The sequence below is a fragment of the Enoplosus armatus genome, chromosome 2 (assembly GCF_043641665.1).
Source record: "Enoplosus armatus isolate fEnoArm2 chromosome 2, fEnoArm2.hap1, whole genome shotgun sequence".
Taxonomy (NCBI): domain Eukaryota; kingdom Metazoa; phylum Chordata; class Actinopteri; order Centrarchiformes; family Enoplosidae; genus Enoplosus; species Enoplosus armatus.
This window is the reverse complement of record NC_092181.1, coordinates 10114499-10129083: the sequence shown is the minus strand read 5'-3', so window position 1 is coordinate 10129083 and position 14585 is coordinate 10114499. Positions and strand designations below refer to the sequence as shown.

Here is a 14585-nt window from a genome sequence, read left to right as displayed (position 1 = left end):
CTGAGGGTGGGACAGGTACATCTCAAGTCTGCCACTGTCAAACTACAATCCAGACTTTTACATCCACTACTACTAAGTGGTACTACTACTACACTGTCCCATATGTGTCCTGCAGATTACCTGTCGAATGCGGTGGATTTTCTTCTCGTCAGTCTCTGCGATGTAGAGTACGCCGCTGTAGGACAAAGCAATGGCTGTGGCTCCCTCTAGCATGGTCTGGACCGCTCTCTTGCCCATTGTATATTCTATACCAGGCACCTGGCAGTGCATGGGACGGCCTGACACAATACGAACCTGAAGGCACACACACACACACACAGATGTTATTTAAGAATGATTAAGGAACACTGTGTATTTTTTTGTTTTGGCAAAGTAAGATAAAGATGAAATGCTTAATTGTATTTATTGCTATGGTTTTCTTATGTTACTCAAACAAAACAATCAAAAAAACAGCAGGACATTTGTAAAACATGCGCTGCTGTCCATGTGAGTATAGGCGATACCTGTCTATTTTCAGTGATCTGCAGCACAACGTTGTTGTCCAGGACGTAGATGGAGTTATCCATGGGATTGATGGCTAGATCTGTGGGCCATTCTAAACGAACCTGGATTTAGAGATGACGGGGGACAGGGGGAGAGGAGAGAGAGTTACACATCACATACTGCCCTGACTACTCTGATACTTTTGATTCTAATGCTGATAAACAGTGTCCTGTTTGAATCCTGCCTCGTCTGAGTGACCTCTGAGTTGAATGAATCAGTGGCCCTATGGCTTATTGGTACTGTTTGATAATGGTAATTGATAATATACACAGAAACAACGGCGCAGCCCAGTGTGAGGCTGAGTAAGGACAGAGAAGACAGGGAGAGCAACCACTTCAGAAAAAAGCTGCTGATGGCCAGTTCAACTCCACCAGCGACTTTTGGTGCTACTCTCTGTTAAATCTACAGAAAACAGAGGGAGCATTTGTGAAAATAAATGGAAAATTGTTCAAAATCCACTCTTATTTAAAGTATGTACTAAATCCTCACATACTAAATCTAACCCCTTAAATCTATTTAATGTCTTTGATAAGCTATATCAGTATTTATCGGAAAATGTATGTATCAGCCAGTTTATAAACACAATATTTATTGGGCTGCTTAATTTGAAAAAGCATATAGTGCATTCAGATACATATTACACTCACTGTAATAATAACAGAACAACGTGAATGTACGGAAAAAGCTGTGAGACCTGAAAACGTGGGGGCTGCCAGCTCATTCGTTTCCACAAGAGAACTCAAGGGGTCACCTAGATAACTGGACACAAGTCAAACTGAGCTAGATTTCCGCAGAGAAGGACACTCGGTCAGAGTTCATGTAACTTCTACTCTGCAAGAAATGTGCTGCCCAGGAAACACAGACCACAACTCTCACATAGACACACAGACACAGACACACACACACACATACATACACACACCGAGCAAGTGTTAAGTGTTAGATCTTCAGGAAAAGCTGGTGTTCTTTCAGTACTGAAGTCCATCTTGTTTATGTACATTCTCCCTCTCTCTTTCTTACTCTCTCCCTCCTGCTTTCTTTTTTTTTTTCGGCCTTTGTATGATGAGTTTCTGAAAAGTAAATGTCACCAGATGTAAATCCATGTCTTGTTAAGATTTAAAGGGGCTCTACTTTTCTGATGGCACGTCAGAGCAACCTATCAAATTACAGTTATTTTGATTGCTAGTATGCATCGGTCAAAAGTGAAAGGGAAGCAATGCAAGTGTGACATTGCTTTCCTGCAATGTTTCACTACGCTATAATAGTCAGGATGGATAGGTGGCTGTAGCATATTTAGGTAGTCTTTGCATGTTTACCTGTCTTATGTGCATGCTGGTATCACAGGTCAAAGGTCGTGCAGAGGTCAGGTCATTGCTGCCCAGAACTGTGGAGATGATTCCATTACGATCCACTTTCCTGATCATAGTCCCGTCCACAAAGTAGATCAAACCGTTTCTATCAATTGCTATCCCTGGATGAAACAGAAACAAAGAACACACACACACAATTCAATATATTGTCATCCAGTTGATTATACATTCAAAGGGGAAAATTAAAGTGAGCTAATTCTCCTGTGGGGGAGTAAAGATGCAGCTGCAGCATATAATTAAAATAGGACACGGTATAGAAAAAACAGAAATAAGAACATGTAGAGCCTGAGTAAAAGTCATACAGATGAGCAAAACAGCAGCTTTGTGAATCACAATCAATGAAAACTATGTACATTAAAGCAACATCAACTTCTGACAATGTTTGAAAATATATTGAGATGTTGGACATGGTATATGACATGGAATATCCATTACAAAATAAGTTCACTCTCATGCTTGAATCTTGCTGCTTGCTTGGTGTATCCAGTACCTTTTTCCCGACCGCAGCGGGGAGAAAAGGCTGTTTTCCAGGTGGCTGGGATCCTTAATGATTCTCCGAGCCTTGTTCTTCTTGCAGTGCCTGGTGTAAATATCCGCCTATTGTACGTTCAGCCGAATGAACCACTCTTTTCAGGGCCTTGGGGTCCTGTTCGGTGCCATTTCAGTATCAGTGATGTTCCCCGTCGGGATGCTCTCGACGGCGCAGGAGTAGAAATTCCTCAGTATTTGAGAGCATACCCGGAATTTCCTCAAGTGTCTGACGTTGAACAGTCTCTGCCTTGCAGGCCCTCGGTGATGTGGACATCAGGGTACTTGAAGCTGTCCATTCTCTCCATGGACCCGTTGAGGGGGGCGTAGTACTTCCCTGCTTCTTGTTGCTGGTGTTCAGGAGTAAGTTGCTGTCCTGACACCAGCGGGTCAGGTCCTTGCGGTTTCATTGTTTTCTGTATTGGCCCACTGTGTTGTTAGCAAACGTGATGGAAGGAGGTGACACCCGCACCCGCCACATGCAGCAGAGTCTAGCTACAAGGCGGTGACCATCACGGCTGACGACACAGATGTTGTGATGCTGACTCTGGGTTTGTGCGAGGATGTCCCATGCCCAGTGTACCAAAAATGTGGCACACATAACAGGACAAGGTTCATGGACACCACCAAACTATGCCAATCACTTGGCGATAGTGTTGCTGGTGCCCTGTTTGGCATGCACGTGTTCACCGGCTGCGACACTGTGGCAGGACGCAGGAAAATGTGCACCCTCAAACAGTTGGAGTCAGACAGGACATACCAGGGGGCCTTCCTTGAGCTTGACCGTGCTTGGGATGAGCTCTTCAAGAAGCTGCAGGAAATCACATGCCGCATGTATTTGCCCTCTCCAGCCAGCTTCCACCATGTGAGGATTGCCTATTCATGCATTACATTCATGCCAACTATCAGGTTGCAATCTGGAGATGGTCTCTTCAAACCCAGCCATCTGTACTAAGCCCCAAGGACCAAGGGTGGATCACAGGCGATGAGGAGCAGCTGGAAATCCAGTGGATGCGCGGTTCCCCAGCACCAGATGCCGTCTTGCAGTTGCTCTCCTGCAAGTGTGTGATGTTGTGCAAACCACCGGAGTGCACTTGTCTCAACAATGGCCTGAACTGCTCAAATCTGTGCTAACTACAAACCTGTGCCAACCTACGCAGCCACAGCTAACAGACTCAGATGTGATGATGATGATGTTGACCTCGTCGTGGGTGGCATGGTGTCTCAGGAAGGGTCATCTCATGACACTTTACATACAGAGCAGGTCTAGACCGTACTCTTTATACTATTTTGAGTGCACCTGTTTATATACACATTAACACAAACTCTTTTTGACTGAGTATGTAGTATATCTAAACATGTCTATTGAACATGTTTCTACATGTAATACTAACAGTGCACATGATTCAGTCTCAACTAATAGTTCTCTATTAAACATTGGCAAACTATGACATACAAACTCCTGGCCAGCAGTCCAGACACACTCCAGGGAGAGGACATAATGAAAGACAGATTTCCAGGGAAGGCACTTTACCGGTTTTGAACAACAACAGTCCATCGCTTTAAGAGGTGATAACCACTAATGAGCTGACAGTAAGCAAGGTCTATCACATCAAAACATAATCTAGGGGTGTATATGAATTCAAAAATCACAACTAGAATTTGCCCACCCAGATGGTTTGTAAAATTTTTGGATTTGAGCCTATGGACTAATACTACATTACACTAAGGGACTATCAGTGTAGCTTAAGTGCCCCCGTGGTTCTCCCTCAGTTTATGTTCCCTACTGTCCCCTTCACAGGAGCGACACGGTAACAAAATGTGTCATCTCGTTCCCAAAGCTTCTTTAATTTAAGGTGCTGTATGTTGGCTTGTGGGTATCTGCGCCTCCTGCACCAGTTTCTTTTCAGGGACACTGCTTCAGCACATTGTCAGAGTGCCGCAGAGAGTGCACTGTTCCGAAAGGGCAGGGAAAGAGGTGATCTGATTGTTCATGACTAGACCTACTGCTAATATATCACTAACTGCCTTTCCAACTGCCAACGCCGTCGTACCGTGTACCTCTAGCCACAATTTTTTTTTATGTATATGCCTTGTGTTCTTTTACATTGTGAACCATTCATTTATGATAAAAATGATTTTGGAATGAATTTGAAAAGACTAAATACTAAGTTATATTCCTTACAATGGGAAGCAGTAGAAGCAAAACAATTGGACCAATGTCCTATAGAAACAGCTTTGAAAAATATACTCTATGCACTCAGGCAAAATGTCAACTAATACCGGCCGTTCGAGCATTCGAGTATGAAGGTAGATAAAAAGAAATGGGCACAAGTTCCAGGCAGTAAAAATCTAAGCGAAGCGACAATGAATCAACATTTAACAGAAAAAATGATTAATTATGAGAAATACACCTGATTCAGAACAGCAAAGCAACTATTTATCAAGCAGGACTCAAAATGTCCTTCTTTTTACTATGTCCAATATGGCAAGCATAATGTCTATTGCATTTTTTTTGCGCTGTTTTGTGAATTTTTCAATACGATCAGAACGATTAAGTAAATGTAAGATGATGTAGTTGTTTAAACAAAAAAATGAATTTCAATAGTTACATTGGATACAACACATTCAAGAGATTGACATGCTGGCAATATGATGATTTAAATAAAATAACATCCATATGGTTCCATAACAAAGAGCTTAATGTAAAGACTGAAGATGTTAAAAAAACAAAAAATCAAAGATAAAAATGAGCTACGTTCAATTGCGTCTTCGCTTTTCAGGAGTTGAGTTAAATGCAGTGCTGTATGCTGTGCTGTTCAGCCAATACCTCTACTGTATATGGGTCAGGAGGCCTATGGATTAAATGTGAACAAGACTCGGATACACTGTAATACCCTGAAAAATGTCAAATAAACCACAACAGCGTGGCTACAACATCAAGGTTCATGCTTGCATAACCAATTATTTAGTTAGTTTATTATACTTGGATACTGGCTTACTTAGAATATGTCTTCATCCAGACTTGAAGCCAACTATTAATGACAATGACAAATGCAACGGTGCCTCCAATTTGCATAAAACCTTTATTTAAGCATGTTTGTTGTCAGGGACATTATTAGACTGTGCTGAGCTTTGAGGTGCAATAACCGCATCATCATCACTGTGATGGCCGGTCATAAGACGTTTAATCCCATGAATGTCTTCCAGGTAGCTCCTTGATCCTACGCACCCCACCTCACGGGCGGGGCACATGCTGACACATATGGTAAATACAGGCCAAGATTTGTGTGCGTGTCTGAATTATTCCTTGATAATCCTTCTCAGGGACTGCGGCCATGAAACAGGTGTGTTTGTGTGTGTGTGTGTGTGTGTGTGTGTGTGTGTGTGTGTGCACCTTTAGGTCCCAGTAGCTGTGCCTCTGTAGCTTTTCTTCCATCTCCACATCGCGCTTCATCAAATGGTGGACATTGTTCACCTGTACCAGCCACTACTTCTCCATTACCTGAACACACACACACACACACACACACACAGACACCATGCATTTATTGCGAGATATCCTTCATCTTTCCCCCTGCCATATTAGAAGAAAGAATTAAAATTAACAATTGAAAAAAACTGATTGCTTCTCACGTGTACTGGAAATGAAATACATGCTTACTGATGAGGTCACGGGCGCCGCTGAGCATCTTGGGTCGGTAGATTCGTCGCGAGTTAGTGTCTGACACATACAGCTGCCCTGTTACTGGGTCGGTAGCTAGGTAGTAACGGTGAGCAGGATTGTTGCTGCGGAGGGTGGTGGCGGGCAAAAGGGGAGGTAGGTGACAAACAAGACAGAAACGAGAAAGAAATTGCTTCTTTAGTTGTGTCTTCAATATATCTCTGATATCAATGAATATAGACACTAAAATCATCCATGTGACCCTGGTGGACTGTTGTCTCCAGTTTACCACGCTGACACTTCACTACATGATCCACAGTTTGACTGGAAACATGAAGCGGCATATCCACTGACATTGAAGTAGACAAGGTGCATTTTTAAAATAACATGTATGGCTTTAACCAATTTCACAATTTTACAATGAGACACTGGTTCCAGTGTCACTATGATGGGGAAATGAAGGAGACTTGATTCAAAGCCGGTGATAATGAAGGTTGATGAAGTGAAAGTCAAGAAAGTGGTGTTAATTTGCTGCCACTAGTAGCGGGTGGTTAGTGTGAGTGTGTGTAAGACAGAAAGACAATGAGAGGCAGACACAGTATGAGGGCGTGTGTTGCTATTTCTATGCACATGTTTTAGGTGTGCTATATTTATGTAAGTGAGAAAGTGAGCACGTAACTTCATGCCATGTGTGTGAGTATTTACAGTAGGTTTGTTTGTCTGTCAGTCTGAACAGAGCTACAATGGGTGCGATGGTGCCATCACTTGTCTGTGACACACTCTTAATGATGCCTGCCACACTGTCATATAAAATCCATCACACACACACACACACACAGAGCAAGTCTCAAGTATTAGACCTCTGCACGCCTCTGGCCATAAGTCTCAGTGGTTGGTGATAATCAGCAGATGATCACAGGCTGTTTAATTAAGACAGCTAAAATTAGACAGACTGTGTGTGTGTGTGTGGAACAGAGGCAGTCTGTGTTTTTCTACACTTGGGAGGCCCAGACAGGCTGATAAGCACGGCCTTTTGTTTTCGTCGAACCTTTATTTAGGCAGAAAAATCCTATTAAGATTGAAACATTTTCAAGATTCAGAATAGGCGGCACCACAGTGGATGGTATCAGATAGACTACACTAACAGCGAAAACAAAGAAGAAAGAAGGGAACAGCAATGTAAGGGAGAACTTAATTAAATCCAGTGAATCATTTGACCAGCCGGTTCTGTCAGAAAATAGTGTGAAGACAGTCTGTCTGTTTCCACCTGTCTGCAAGACCCACTCTGTTAATTAAACACATGACATCCTGATGATTCTGCCTCTGATTTCTTTTATCATTTTCAATCCTTAGATTTTAAACATTTAATGAGGTTCAGTTTTTCAGCTTTATAGTCTCATGTGCCAACAAAACAAGTTGTGAGGATATTTTAATGACAAAGCTTATTTAAGACATGCCTAAGTGTGTGTGTGTGTGTGTGTGTGTGTGTGTGTGTGTGTGCGCAGTTGAATGCAGAAACACAGCCTGAGGATGAACTTGACATGGATGACACTTGATCATCTAAACATGCCAGGACACATTAAAAGATATGACTGAACGGGAAATAGAAAGAAGCAAGGGCACCAGGAGAAGAAGAACAAAAGGAAGAAAAAAAGGAGAAGGAAGGAAGAAAAAAGGAAACTGAGAAGCAGTAAGGAGTGACTGATTGAATGAGGAAAGGATGCAGAGCCCCTCCAAGAATGGTTCCAGGGGAGAGGCCAGACCTAGAGAGATTCACAGATCCGATATGAATCTGCCAAGAAGGCGCTGCAGCACCTCACCCAAAACAGGGAAAGTGGAGGCACCACCTGCACAGATAGGTATTGGGGTCGGGTGCATTGTAAGTCGGGCAGTAGGTGAAGGCGGGAGCTAGGCATGCTGACCCCTGGCATCTCAGACTTGTTCTAGGGACGTGAAACATCGCCTCTCTGGCGGGGAAGGAACCTGAGGTGATACAGGAGGTGGAGCGGTATGAACTAGATATAATTGGGCTCACGCATAGCTCTGCGTCTGGAACCAAACTGCTAGAGAGGGGCTGGACTCTTTCCCTTTCCAGAGTTGCCCAGGGTGAGAGGCACCAGGCTGTGTGGGGATTCTCACGAGCCCCCGACTGAGTGCCGCTCTGTTGGAGTTCTCCCAGGAAATCGAGGGGGTGGCCTCTACGCAACTGCAAGTTGCTGAGAGGAAGGCTCTGATGTTGTTTGTGCTTAAGCACCAAACAGCAGTTCAGAGAACCCGTCCTTCTTTGAGTCATTAGGTGGTGTCCTTGAAGGGATACCTCCTGGGGAGGTTCTGTTAGGGGATGGCCTGCGTGATCTGAGCCTGAGTGGTGCTTTGTTGTTGGACACCTGTCTGAGAGATCTTTCTCCTGCATCCCGGGGGAGATTGGGGGCATGGAATTCATGTTGGCCATGTTCAAAGCCTCCATTGTGGAGTTTTGGTCAGCTCTTTACCCTTGCAGGGTTGCTGGGGGGGGGGGGGTCATGGGAGATTGCCCATCCAGTCTACATGTGTTTTGTTGATTTGGAGAAGGCCCAAGTGAGGGAGTTCAAGTATCTTGGGGTCTAATGAGTGAGGGTAAAATGGAGCGCGAGATGGACAGGTGAATTGGGGCGGCGTCAGTAGTAATGCGGGCATTGTACCGGAATGTTGTGGTGAAGAGAGAGCTGAGCCGGAAGGCAAAGCTTTCGATTTACCAGTCAATCTATGTTTAAACCCTCATCTATGGTCATGAGCTTTGGGTAGTGACCAAAAGAATGAGATCACTGGTCCAAGCTGCCGAAAGGAGTGGGCTCACCCTTCGAGATACGTGGTTCGGGCTTCTGATCAGGGTGCCTCCAGGGCACCTCCCCTCTGAGTACTCTCTGGAGGGATCCCCCAGGAGGAGCTGGAAAACATTGCTGGGGAGAGGACTGGACAACCCTGCTTAGCCTGCTGCCACTGCGACCAGGCCCCCGATAAGCGTCAGAAGATGGATGGATGAATGGGGGGATGCAGAGCACAGGACATGAGGAAGATAGAATGACTAACTGAAGGGAAGGAAAATGGGAAGCAAATAAACGAGAAACAAGGAAAAGGATGAGACAAAGTAGAAATTACTCAATCAAGAGAGGAGAGACTGAAAAAACAACAAAAAAATGAAACAATGCAGAGTCGAGATGGTGTGAATAGGTAAACATTAAGGAAGGGCAGAAAGTAAAAAAAAGCTCAGTGTCATAACTTGTCCTCCTGAGAGGAAATTGTGTTTTAATTAAAAAGTGAAATTTAATTGAAAACTACATTTGGATGAGTCAAAAATTTAAATCCAATCATTGTGTCTTGCCAGTGGCAAAGAAGCTCCAGGTAGGGTTCTGCTCTGTATGTGTATGAGGATATATAGAACAAAACTAACTGGGTTAAGCTTTTTTCAGAAAGAGAAAAGGAGGGCTTTGAGACAGAGCAGCAAATAATAATGTATCAGTCTAAATAACAGAGTGGGCGTAGACATGTAGAGGAAGCTGGAACAGTAAATGTGATGGTGAATGCATCCTAATTGTAGAAGCCTATGATAAATCATCGTATCAAACAAACCCGGCCCATATTAGATAAACGGTTGTGATTGGCCTGTGACAGGTTGGCTGGAAATGTGTCTGAACGAGAGGGGGGCTAGACATATCTGCCAGAGCAGATAAAACTAGAGTTGGGACTGATCTGATTCAATATCGGTATCAGGTGCTGATGCTGTAATTCACTTTTTGGATATCGGACTTCACCCATCCAGGTACCAATCCAGTCTGATGATTTGAATGATTTAATTATAAATATGTAACAATGCAATTTTAAACCCATAGCCATAATGTGGTAGCATAAATTAATGAATTACAACATGAGACAGTCTGCAACTGAGTGAGCTAGTAACAGTTGACTGACTCAACATGTCCTCTCGAAACACAGAAAAGGACGACAGCTACTTGTAATGTGCGTAAAGCCAACTTTCCGAGGGGTGGAAATTTTGGGGGTGGATTAATTGATTGGTTCGTTGTTGGTATAGGCAGATATCCAAATTCAGGTATCAGAAAAAAGTGGCTTTGCCGCTTTCTAAATAGATGGGGATGGAGAAAGCAGTATATATAGAGTAGAAGTATAAAGTACTTAAGCACAGTACTTGACTGGACGCATTTAGCTGACAACAGAAGAGTTGGCTTGATTTTGTATGAGCACTTGCCAATTTTAGACAGGGAAAGAAAATGACACTGAGGGAGAGAAATAAGAAGCAGGCTGAAGAGCAAGATGAGTGGGTCTTGTTTTGATGGTGGCAAAAATGAAAGCTACTTTTCCCCTTCTCCTCCGCCTCACGCTGCCCCGTTGAGAGTCACGTTGCAACATTACTGATTAGTATGGATAATTCCACATTTCTGCATTTCATCAACTACTTTGGCGAGTAAAATGTGATCACGGCACAAATGGACACGAGCCAAAAACACCACAAATGAGACCCAAGTTAAGATGAACCAGAATGATCCAGTTCAGCTAATTTACTAACTGGTGTGAAGGCTGTCTGGTTGCACATCATCTGCTTGTCTGACCTATTTGATACTCTCCTCTTCACTACATGATACAATCTGCAGCTTTGAGGCATTACTGGACATCAGGAAGAAATCTTATGTGCAAAATTAGCTTGCTAACAGCTTGATCCAGCCCAGTCTCCTTGATGCACTGCGACCTTGGGCTAAGGACGTCAGTATACTCAGGTCTGAAAACTGCCAGCAACAAGGATTTTTTTTTTCATTGAAAAGAAGGAGAGAGTGGTGGAAGAAATGTGCATACTAGAGTCTGGTGCAAGCAGCATAAATTGACAGTGGACAGCGAAAGAAGGTTTAAAGGTTGAAAAGGATTAGTCACTCTTACCTATGTCTGAAATCTTTGTTTCTTTAATACAGTGCAAGTAAAGGAAAAAACACAAGAGAAGAAACAAGAGTTAGTAGACAGATTGGTCTCTGATAGGTATTATGACCAAAATCATGAAAAAAAGGGAACCGTTAGAAGTTGCAGTCAAAATTCAGAATTTGAATCATGCTTCACAGAAGTCAGTAGGAAAAAGATTTCAGATGGCTGTTAGAGAAATTAGCACTCGAGAGCGTGCCAGAAGCATGTTTCTAAATTCATAGCAATAATCCAGATTTTCCCCCTTCTACATCCAGAGCGTTCTTCTATCTTTCAGCACTTTGGCTGAAGAGTAAGTGCTTGAATGTTAATTACTGTATTGTGGCAAAGTGTCCAATCTGGCCATGCATCTATCCCTCTCTTCCTTTATGTTTTCGAGCACTGCTTCAAAGTCCTCCAAGACCAATGATGTGGAGTTGAACAGTTGAGTGGAGGAAGGAAAGATGCCCAGACAAGCTGAGGCGGGGAGATGAGTTCAAGCTCTCAAAGAGAGACTCTCAGTTCTATCAGTTCATTTTCACAAATTTTATAGGACACATTTTGTTTTACTTGTTTAAATCAACCAACATTCATGCATTTTCAATGACCCTGAGAAACCTGGATGAAATTGCTTAGGCGAAGCTTTACTGTAAAATGGATCATGAGTCCTCTGAGTGATGAGACCATTATCTATGTGACCCTAGAAGATGTATTCTCTGGATTAGATTCAAATCCCTGATTCAGCCGCCACTCTCCCTCCCTCCCTCCCGTCTTACCTCAGCTCCATGACACTGGTAACATTCCCAGAGGGGAAGATCCTCCTGATGTAGTTGAAGTCTCCAACGAAGATGCTGCCATCTGCTCCACAGGCCAGAGCCAGGGGCGCCAGCAGCTTGTTGCCCTCTGCCTGCCCATTGCAGCTGGGACAGGAGATGCTGCGGCGACGTCCATTTCCTAGAAGAGGATGTTGAAATCCATTTTTAGCAAAAAAGTAGGGTGCTGTCGAAGACTGCGATGAATAGGGAGAAAAAATCGCAGTTCCTCTGATGACCACTCATACTGTCTGTTGAATTCTAGAGACTTTGAGATTGTCGTGGCTCAGCCAAAAGCTCAGTCAAGTCAACAATATTTGAATCTGTGCTTACCCATGATGCTGCTGATGACGGGGGGCTGCTGGGAAATGAAAATGTTCTCGCCGTTGCCCTTGTACAGTATACCTGGTGGAGAGAGGACATAAAGATGAGAGAAATATATATTAATGATTGAGAGCATTGGTACGGCAGAGGTGAGACTTTACTAACTGTTGACTGGACTATTTTGAAAGCACATTTGAAAGTGAGGGTGTTGGTGGTTGGTGGACGTGTCCATATCTTCCTTCATTCAATTCAATTCGATTCAATTTTATTCATATAGCGCTAAAAAGTCGAAAGTCATCTCATGGCACTTCTACAGCTATCAGCTAAATGTGTTACGTATTTATTGAATGTATCTTCGGTTGTACACAACTTCTGTTGTAAACTAAGTAACCTAAGACTACTGTTAACTGCCCTAATGTGGATTCAAGTGGGAATCAAATGTCTTGGTGACATCTTTTGGTGACACCTGAAGCACATCAAGTATACAGAAAATGCCCAGTGGCAGGGTATTCTGGTTAAATGCGCCTGCTAGGCTTGGGTGGGCCAACAACAGACAACGTTGCCTCTGGTTGAAGCTGGAATGCGGGACTTTTACATATCAATGAACGGCCATTATCTGGTGCTCCAGTAGTGATGCGTTTCATGTCAACCAGCAATGATTGGTTTGCCAGAGCTGAATGGGGGGGGGGGCAACCGCATAGCGACTGCGTGGGCTACCGTCTAGCCGTGGCGGTAGCAGAACCATGTAGGGACAGTCGCATCCTGGAAGTTCAAAATGCCTGATCGATCAACGCTTGATTCACGCAGACTTCGGATAGTTCCAGGAAGTTCTTGGCGGGCAATTAGTATGTGTAAATATAATACATCCATGATAAATACAGAGAGACAGAACTGTGATTTTTGCTAATTAGTTAGACAAGGAGCTGACGTGACTCTCTCTCTCTCTACATGGCTCTGGGCAACGGAGGAACCTGCGTATGCCAGAATTTTCACACTCCAGCTTTAAAAGGTCTATCTCTGTAGGGATCCGTTTCATAACGTTGTCAGAATAACAATCTGAGCCTGTCACTGGCAAAGACAAGCACTTTTACTGGACATACTTTTCACTTTTCGATTGCCCACAGGGATTATGTTGTAGCCACTGAGCTCGTTTGAGCTTTTGGTAACTATTACTATCATTTAGACACCAAAATTTGTAAAAAAAAAAAAAGAAAAAAGAAAAACGCTCATTTACAATGTCAAGGTTTTGGTATTCAATAAGAGACATGATTCAGTGAGCCTGTCCTGAAAGTGGGTCATTGCAGACGTAAGGATTACGGAGGCTTCTCGGTTGTCTTTTGCACTTTGAACAATTACGGCATGTGTCATCTGACATGACAGTCATAGCAAATATATTAAGTCCAAGGACAACTCAGCACCAGATATAGCTACACTCAAACAATGACATGGCTGCAGAGACCTCAACCAGCTACAGCGAATGAACAGCCTGAATAAAACACTAATAATCTAGTTGCTGGTAATGTCAGTGGCCTTTTTCCAGGTGTTGACTTTAGGCTAATCTTAATATATGTTGTTTTGTATGGCTCTGAAGATAAAATAACTGTGTTATGGTGTATTAATCTATTATATATAGTGCTACTACTATTACTACACTTAATATCAACTAACAATGCATAATGATGCAAGTCATTTTAGTCAGCCAGTGTGCGAGTCTGAGAGAGGGAGAGAGATAGTGCGTGTGGTAAGCTCAGAGGAGTTTCTTTGATCTGATTTGAAAGATAATGTTAGCGGAGATGAAGCGATTGTGACACGCCCATCTTTGCTGGCATGCACACGCATTATATCCACACAGTCAATGAGTTAAGTTACATAAATGCACCTGAGATTGAAATGAAAAAGAGGTATGCATAAGCAGAAATATGAAAAGAACGGGGGATGAAAGAGGGGAGACAATGTGAGGTGAGACGAGGAGGAAGGGGTGGTGGGTGGGTGGGGGTGGGGGGGTTGGCTGACTTGCAGAGTGATGAGAGGATGACAGAGGAAAAGAGAGGGACGCACTTGTTCTTCAAAGTGAGATATCAAAAAGGAACCTCCTGTGGTGAGCTGAATTATTAAAACTCCGCTGCCATCTTGGAAAACAGGCCGCATTACTATCTTACTAACTGCGACTGCTGCTATAACAATGCACGTTTCCTCGCTGAGGGATTAAAAAAGGACTATCTTATCTCATCTTATCTACTCACATTCTGCTCTTTATGTGGATGCACCCTACAGCGCAGCATAGAGAGGAATACCAGTGAAAGAGAATCTCAACCAAAAAACTGTGCTACAAATGTATTGAGCCGATTGTGCAGTCCAGTTCTCAGGGGGCTGTCACGGTTGATGTAGTCACTGCTATCTATG

The 14585-nt window shown here is 43.4% G+C and overlaps 1 protein-coding gene across 7 annotated transcripts in view; it reads right to left on the bottom strand.

Annotated features, from left to right (window-relative positions):
- Positions 1-14585, bottom strand: part of tenm3 (teneurin transmembrane protein 3) — a 203523-nt gene that overhangs the window by 26378 nt on the left and 162560 nt on the right. For 5 of the 7 annotated variants that reach the window (XM_070913106.1, XM_070913115.1, XM_070913124.1 and 2 more), the window contains 8 exons: positions 12192-12263; positions 11823-12000; positions 11032-11052; positions 6106-6230; positions 5839-5946; positions 1860-2014; positions 504-605; positions 121-294 (listed from right to left, as the gene is read on the bottom strand). In XM_070913106.1, the coding sequence (XP_070769207.1) occupies positions 121-294; positions 504-605; positions 1860-2014; positions 5839-5946; positions 6106-6230; positions 11032-11052; positions 11823-12000; positions 12192-12263 (935 nt within the window). The remainder of the gene's footprint in view (positions 1-120; positions 295-503; positions 606-1859; positions 2015-5838; positions 5947-6105; positions 6231-11031; positions 11053-11822; positions 12001-12191; positions 12264-14585) is intronic. The other 2 variants (XM_070913132.1, XM_070913156.1) reach the window with 1 other exon arrangement.